Here is an 8,637-nt window from a genome sequence, read left to right on the forward strand (position 1 = left end):
AATTGAGTACTTTATAATATGATTAAATAACTTAAAATTAGTCGAAAACTTTTTATAATACATGGTTAATATTATTTCTCTCTTCACAACTAGAGGTTGAAGATTATTACAAGTTACAATAGTGAATGAAATAATTTACAAAATGTTAGCACAGACAAAAATCACTGCAGGAACTACAGTGACATCTATTTACAGTAGCCTGAGTTCTTTATAATCTTGATCTCTGTTTCATTGCACAAAAGGGGGAGCGTCTCCGTACAGAAGCAAACGGTTCTCCATTCAAACTCCCTGAGAACTTAATATCCCAACCTTCGACATTTTTTGGAACACAAGCATCGAACAGAACTTGGCCAAGAACAGTATTTGTGCACATACGAGGGCTAGACCGATGAGATGACCTCTCTTTTAGCTGTCTGCTCTTTTCATATTCTGATGAACATGGCAGGAGGAAGTGGTCATTTGTATTTGAGAGAACTGCTGAATTCTGGAGATTATATCTTATGGGGGAGATAACATCATGCATATCTTCCATGTTCGATTTTTCTCCAAGTTTCTGAATTTTTTCTGAGAAAATTGAAACGGCCTGCTCAAGTAACTTGGTTATAGCTATGCACTGCGTTGATTGGTGCTGATGACGGCCTGTGAAAGGCAAATGACAAATCAATCGGGATAGCAGAAAGAGAACGACATGAAAATAGTGCTTCAAAAACTATATGAAATAAACCAAATATGGACATATCAGTAAAAGTGCTAAATATAGAATTAAGCATATCCGAGGACCATTAATTATGATAAGGCTCTAACAAACAAGAAATACAAAGAGGACCAAGATGTGTATATAAGATACTAAAGTTTAAAGAAATTTTCAATTGTTTCACTTCTAACTAATTAGTGTCACAAAAACTGTATGTAGTGTATGGTTTGATTCACTTCGACCTAATGTTCTTTTTCTAAAAAATGGAAGGCAGATCACATAAGAGAAATTGCCAATTGTATCATGCTAGTTGCCAAACGCACACAGGGGATAAATCATACTCAAAAGAGAACTAAAGCAGCTGCATGCTAAAATGTCTCCATTTAATAAACCATTCAACAGAAGTAAGTTGCACATCGGAGTTTGAGAAATGTCCACACACTTGATCTCTGAACTAACATCAGGTTAATATTCAAGGAGGCATTCTAATGAAAATTACTAACTTGTTTGTTCAGTTGAGCCTCATCTTTCCTGAAGAATCTAGCGAGATGCAATAATTGATTCAGTGTAATGTTTTGCCCTACCTCAATCTATAAAATCTAATTGAGATTTATTGATATTAATGAAGCAGAAAGAATACCATGATAAGCTGCAGGCACTAGTGAGATTGTAGAAATTACAACAGAGGATTATTTGTTTACGAAGATAACAAACTATTAGTTCCCAGGTCAATTTTCATCCAGTTAGACTTGGCGAAATCATAGGTCATCTTAAAAAAGAAATTCGGCATAAGCTGCAAGATAGAAAAAAGTCAAGCTATTAGAAACTAACCTAGATGAGAAGAGGTAGATCTCTTTATAATTTTGACAGTACCGCCCACATCCAGTAAATGCTTTGCAAAGGTACATAGGGTTGAAAAAGGAATTGTGTCTTCATTTTCTGGGCATAGAATGAGAAAGGGGGCCCCCAAACGCTACCAGCAAAAACACAGAAGGGGAAGAAGGATGAAAAAGATATAAAAGGAAGGATATTATTGGAAATCCAGAATACAGTTGGTGACTCACCACAGAAGAATAAAGAGTTTGCAAGTATTCAGCCTGTTGGGAACCGAATCTCGTGAGAAATAAAGCATCCAAGCTCAAAGTAACACCTTTTGCTAAAAATGATGCTAGCTTAGCTGCACCAGGAACTTTGAGGACGGAGCGATGCAGCGCAAATCGAGCACCCAAGTCGGTTGTAAAATCGATGGGGTCGGAATCATAGATCTGTCCAGAGATGCAGCTTGCAACCAACCTACGGTCCTCCTTCATGTAAAACAAATTGATAACTAAAAGCAGGTTTACGGTTTACCAATCCACCACCGACAATCACTGTCTAAACTTACCATATTGAGTTCAACTTCAGAACAGCCTTCAATAATCTGCATCAATCGGGAAATGAATTACTAGCATGCTACAGCCAGAATAAGCAAGGAGCAAGTTTCGCAAACACACTGCTCTAAGCTGATCTGTGTGTATCTTGATGTTATGCAGTTAATTATTTTGAGTTTGTTTCTTTTACTGACTAAGAAAATATAACTTACTCAGAGTCAGTTTAAGGCTTAATTGATGCAAATGCAGGACAAAGTTCTGAACCAAAGAGCCTAATAACATAACATGTGAATAGGTCAACAAACACAAAGACTCATTACGACAATTCTAATGCATTTGCATTACCTGTAAAACCTTATACATGCATGCTTTTGAACCACCAGCAAAAGCTGCAAGTACTACAGGACATAAGCCACCTTTGAGCTCCTACACATACAAGAAGAGCAGCTTATTATTTTCACCAAACTATATCTGGAAAGCAAACAATTCACTCTAGGCTAACTGGGGAAAAACTACTTTGCTGGATAACTCAAATGATTTTCAAGCAACCCAATAAACAAATCATGAATGCATGATTTAAGGGAAAACCTTTAAGAAGTATAATCTTCAATATATACTAACATGCCGAGAGTACAAAAAAACGATGCAATACTGACCTTGATAAGCTCATCTAGGACAGCAAAAGCAAGTGATGTAGCTCTCTCCGGAAAGAAACTACAGGAAAAGCAGAATGTCAAATCCTGTTCTGAATTGAGTCCTAATTCATCAATAAGCTCACAAAACATCTACTCCATAAGAAAGTGCAGTAATCATACTTGATATTGCTGATTTGGTATGACCATTTACCACATAAAGATACGGGCTAATTAAAAGGCTGATTTCATATACTCCATAACGATATCTGCAATTCATATTAGGACCTAAAGTTGCAAACAAGGTCATCCTCTTTTCTTTAAGAGACGAAATTAACTAAATATTTCTTCCACTATAAAGAGACATATAGCACCAAATTGTAACTCACGCCGCTTTCAATTGAACCACGCAACGAGTATAACCTAAAATTGATTTCAAAAAGCTACAAAACTGAATCACAAAAAATAGTTGGGAAATGGTAAAAAAAATAGAGCGTTACGGGTTGAGATATTTGGAGCGGCAAACCAGAGAGTTCCATCCGAGAGAAGAGTAGAAGGCGATGCAATCATTCAACAGAGGTTCGCAGAAGGGCACCCAGGCGAAAACCACGACAATTCCCTTGGCTTGAAAGTCGTTGCCGCAATTCTGCGCCCAGTAGTAGCTCCCGCTGCTGCTCATCTCCAAAATCAGAATAATTGAAGATTATTTCATGGACTGTGATGAGAGAGACAGAGAGAGATTCGTATTAGCTCTCGTGGTGGGGATTCATATTCAGATTGTTTAGGGCTACTTTCGTCATTTCCGTAACTGATAGAGTTGAATGCTTGCGTCGATACACACAAAATCCAACTTCATTAATATCCCAACAACAAAACTTAGGAGTGAAATCATTGAAAATATTTTGATACTCCATTTTATACTCTTTTTTTTTCTACTGCTACTATTCTAAAGTAATGAAGTTGAAAAATTCTGATAGCTCCGTTACAAGTAAAAGCTCTTACTTTCCATTTTAGTTTATCTCACTAGTCATCTTTTGCCTTATTATTATTTACATTGTGTACATTTGTGAGCAATAAATAATCTTAGGTGTAAAGGATCAAATTAGTAGCATTTGAGTTAATAAGCCTTAGAGTGTTCACAATATGAGAGCTGCGGCTCGCGGCTCGGTCGCGGCTCCCTATTACGAGAGCCATAGAAGGCCGTGGAGCGTGGGCGCTCGCCATGGGAGAGCCACGGCGGCAGCTCGGCCGCGGCTCCCTATTGTGGCGGCCGAGAGCAGGGGCTCAGCCCAATTTTGATTTTTTTTTTATTCTTTAATAATTTCAAAAATTATTTATAAATACCTCATTCCACACATTTTCACCTCACACACAATTTTAATATTTTCGAAAATTGTTTATAAATTTTTAATTTTTTTATAATTATTATAGTCAGATAATTTCTATTCTACTTAAATTAAAATATACAAAAAATAAAAAAAATAATTAATTTGGTGGCTTGGACTTGTCCACTATAGTGTGAATAAGTATTTTTGGTGGCCCTGCCAAGTTTTGTGGCTTGGCTCAGGGCCACGGGCTCTACCATTGTGGATACCCTTAGGCCCCCAGCCCCCTTACCTATTGAGTACATTGGGATCTTTATGATTCTTTTCGTAATTTCATTTTGTCTCTATGTTTATATTTTGGTTTATTTCATTTTGCCATAGTCTTACATTCTGACTTATGAGTTTAATGAGAGTGTGAGAGCGGTACTGCGGTTTTGTGTTGTAGCGGTGACCGTCATGTGATAGTCGGTTCGACCTAAATTTTTTGTAACGAGTACTTCGGGTATTTTTCACTAGCTTCCCTTGCGAATATGATATTCGGTGAAATGGGAGGTTCGAGTGACATGTGTAAGTACGGACTGAGGCATCGACATCTTCTACGTTTTTACATGTTTTTATTCACTGTTAGCTTTGTTACAAACTAACTTGTGTGTTATTGAGTGTGCCGGTGATACTTGTGAATGGTTTGGGCTTTAGATCAAGTCGAGATCTAAGTGTAGCTTAAGTTGTTGTTGTATCTTGCTCTTCTTTGCTCTTGTAATTATTAGTTTAGTCTATTAATTGAGAAATTGATAATATTCGATTCCTATCCTAAAAGAGGTACGAGTAATTAATAAATATTGGTGATATGCTCCCTAAATGTATTGTAAATGACACAGACATGCACAGTTAAGACTTAAAAAGCAATGATTTGTTTTTGGTGGGAAGGATGAATCGGTGCCATTTGAATTAATCTATAGATCAACTTATCTACTACTATCATGTAATCTTTGCTCATTTATTTATCGAGTAATTGAGACCATTAGGAGTAGAATTTAAAATAAAGCTGATCATTTTACATAGTTTTACATTCTTATTGTCTGTCTATATGGGTGCTACGTTAATGTCACACCAAAACCAATACAAACTGAAATCAGTTACTAACATAAATTCAGGAATTATGTTTCCGTAGCTTCTCCTAGGACAAAATTATTATAGTATAATGTATTTCATTAAATATAACACAATGACCATAAATGATTGAAGCAAGAAGTAGTAGGAGTATTAAACATAGCAATTGGTTGACATGCAATTTACCAGAGTGTAGACCGACAAGCTGGCGCCAACTGATTAGTTTAGATCCAGAGTCCAGACAAAGAGGATAACAAACGCGGTTTTAATATTTGCTGATAATAAAAAGAAAAAGAAAAAGATAATACTAAAATCACGAGTGGTTGAGAAACGCAGCCAACACTCGAATCATGGCGGCAGCCTTGGGCGTATTCGGGTTGATCAAATTGAACACGTGGCTCTCCCCTTCCACCTCCACCACTTTCACCCCCCCCTTCCACCCGCTCCGCCTCAGCGCCGCCGCGTAGTACTTCCCCCTAAACCTCAACACATCCTTCCCCGCCACGTACACCAGCACCCTCCCGCACCCCACCCTCCTCAGCCCCGGATCCATACCCGGGTTCACCAGCGGGTTGTCCAGACCCGCCTCCGAACCCGGGTAAGCGTACACCCACAGCTTCCGCATCTGCTCCTCCGTATACGCATCTCCCGATTCATTCCCGATCTCCTTCTTCCCCAGAAAATACGGGCAATTCAGAAACATCCCTCGCAGATTAATTCCCGGGGCTGGATCACCCGACCCGACCCGGATGGACATGCGGTGGGCTATATTCGCCCCGGCGCTGTCTCCGCCTAGGTAAATTTTCCCCAAATCGGCGTGGTTTTTGATCCACGGATCGGAGCGGGAGAATGTCCATTGGAGGGCGAGCCACGCGTCGCTGTAGGCGGCGGGGAGGGGGTGCTCGGGGGCTAATCGGTAATTGACGGAGACGGCGGCGATTTTGGCGGCGGCGACGAGGGAGGTGAGGTGGCGGTGGTAGGTCGGGGAGAAGGCGGACTCGGTGAAGAAGCCGCCGCCGTGGAAGTAGATGAGGAGGGGGAGTTTGGCGGAGGGGTTCGTAGGGAGGTAGAGGCGGGCGGAGAGGTGGGAGAAGTGGACGTCTTTGGATTGGACGCCGGTGGCGGGATCGGTGGAGGGAGGGGAGAAGTCCTGGCCGATGAATCGCTGGATTGTGCCGTTTTTGTAGACTCGGATGAATGGGTAGATGTCGTAGAGGATGGTGGGGTCGGACTGTGATTGGGAGAGGGAGAGGGAGAGGGAGTGGAGAGTGGAGAATGCTAGGAAGAAGATGAGGGAGAGATTCCGGCGAGCTGCCATGTTTTGATGGAGAGAGAGAGTGAGTGACAGAGAGAGGTGTGAATGAGGATAATGAAGGTGAAGTGGACTAGTGTTCCTCTACAGTTGACGTTTTTCTGATTTTTGGCGGTTATGCTTGAAAGCGCTGTTTGGTTGAAAAACTCGCTTTTCCATCTTGTTTTTAATTGTTTTCTCATTTGAAAAGAAAATACTAGTCGTAGGCTCGTAGCAATTATTCGTGGGCTTCGACTCCCTTTCGTGTGTAGGTTTATAATCGTTAATATTCATATTCATAGCATTAACTATTCACTTTCACTTACTTTTTTAATTCGTTAATTTATAGTACTACCTCTATCTCTATCTCACATTAAATGTCACGTTCAATACGAACAAAAATTTTAAGAAATATAAATAAAAGTGGGTTGAATAAGTTAGTGGATTATGAGTTCCACTTATATATCTTAGTTTTATAATGAAATATGAGTAAAATTGGTTGATGGAATGTAAGAGTTATTTATCATTTATGGTAAAAGTGAAATGTGACTCTCATTATGGTACGGATCGAAATGGTAAAATGAGACACCTATTGTGAGACGAAGATTGTATATTCCAAAAATATGTTTGTATTCTCAATCAAAGTTGACATTCTTTATTACAACTTGAGATTGAAATAAATTTAGAAATAGAAAACATGAAAACACAATCATTTATAATACTAAGCATTGAAACATATACAATAATACAAAAACCATAACAAAGGAAATAAACATGTGTGGGGTGTGCATACATTGGCATAAACATAATGTGCATTTTACTTACAACTTACTCATAAAAAATGACTCTTGAAATTTCTCCATATCATGTTTACTCAATACAATCAATACCTCTATTCCACCAAAGTTGGCATCCCGAAAATAAACCGTATTCATCAACGGAAACCAGCCCAGCCCGACCCAAACCGGCTTTCCAAACTCGAAATCCACCTCATGAAAGGGAAACCCAACCAAGCTCGTGAAACCCAAACAAACCACCCCCTCATCACAAACCAGACCGGCATTCTCCTCCATAAAATTATCACCACCCTTCAACCCAGCCACATACCCTCCGTCGACCGCGTTCACCGCATCCCTCATTTTCCGAACAACCTCAGCGCCGTCGTCCCCGGCCCCCGGGTTCGCCCTCGATTGCCATATCACGTTCCCAAAGTTATGTTTCGACATCGGCGGGTCCACCTGCGCCCGCACGTTCACTAAATGCAACAACGCACACTTTTTAACCGGTTCGGATCTCACGCCCATGAACCGGGTCCATATAAAAGCCGTCAAGGCCTCCACCCGTCCCCCACAGAGGAGTATCTTTCCTGGAGAGCCGCGATCTCGGACTCCGGGAACGAAAATATTCCCGCCACGAGATCTTCTCCCATTGACGGTTCCGGGATGGCCCGGTCCACGGGGATATTATCCCGTGGCGGAAAATAGGCGGCCGCGTTAAACTTCGGCAGTGTGTCACCGGCGGCGGCGGTGGTGGACCAGGTCTTGGCGATCATGAAGGCGCTTAAAGCGTCGCCCAGTTTGTGCGAGAATGAGACGCCGCCGCAGCGGAAGTAGGTGAGTTGAACCGCCATGCATAGGCCTAGGGTTTTGGGGGAGATTGCAAATTTGTAGGTGTTTTTGGGGTCTGGATTGGTGACGGCTCGAGAGATAGTGCAGTTTGCTTCGGCTTCAGCGAATGGGATGCCGGCGTCATTGCAGTCGACGTGGAGGTTGCCGACGAGGCGGCCGGCGAGGGGGTAGTAAATGGAGAGGGTTTTCGATAGGGATTTTTTGAGGTGGTTTGAGATTAGGGATGTGGGGAATTTGGAGTTTGATGGGTAGAAGTAGACAATGGGCATCAAGACAGGTGCAAATATTTGATCAATGAATGAGAGTTGGTGTTTTTGCATGGATTTTGGGGTTGGAGAAGATGGTTTGATGGTTTCAATTGAGATTACCTTTGTTTCAATCTCCATTCTACCTATTGCTTTTCTTCTAGTACATCACTACTACAAGTTTAGTAGTATTATATATTGGCATCTAAGTAATTAAAATTTTTAAATGAAATGTTGACGTGATAAAAATCATTAAAATTAGAGGTTCTGAATTTATAATAACATAGTTGGGATAATTAGTTGGGATAAATAGTTGGGAAGAGTTGTCAACTTTAGTAATTT

General features: G+C 40.7%; 1 protein-coding gene and 2 pseudogenes across 1 annotated transcript; all 3 read right to left on the minus strand.

The window, feature by feature from the left end:
* Nucleotides 1-19: 19 nt before the first annotated feature.
* Nucleotides 20-3,474, minus strand: LOC125216486 (uncharacterized). The gene is made up of 7 exons (XM_048118201.2): nt 3,197-3,474; nt 2,721-2,778; nt 2,410-2,490; nt 2,079-2,114; nt 1,759-1,998; nt 1,526-1,667; nt 20-639 (listed from the first exon to the last, which is right to left on the minus strand). Exons 1-7 carry the CDS (start codon nt 3,373-3,375, stop codon nt 209-211), a joined length of 1,167 nt encoding a protein of 388 aa, XP_047974158.1. The 5' UTR covers nt 3,376-3,474; the 3' UTR covers nt 20-208.
* A 1,786-nt stretch (nt 3,475-5,260) lies between these two features.
* On the minus strand, nt 5,261-6,542 carry LOC125214607 (2-hydroxyisoflavanone dehydratase pseudogene; annotated as a pseudogene).
* A 576-nt stretch (nt 6,543-7,118) lies between these two features.
* LOC125209236 (stemmadenine O-acetyltransferase-like) lies at nt 7,119-8,436 on the minus strand (annotated as a pseudogene).
* Nucleotides 8,437-8,637: the final 201 nt, after the last annotated feature.

This window comes from Salvia hispanica, chromosome 3 (genome assembly GCF_029641045.1).
Source record: "Salvia hispanica isolate PSC_SH4W2 chromosome 3, Shi_PSC_v1, whole genome shotgun sequence".
Lineage (NCBI taxonomy): Eukaryota > Viridiplantae > Streptophyta > Magnoliopsida > Lamiales > Lamiaceae > Salvia > Salvia hispanica.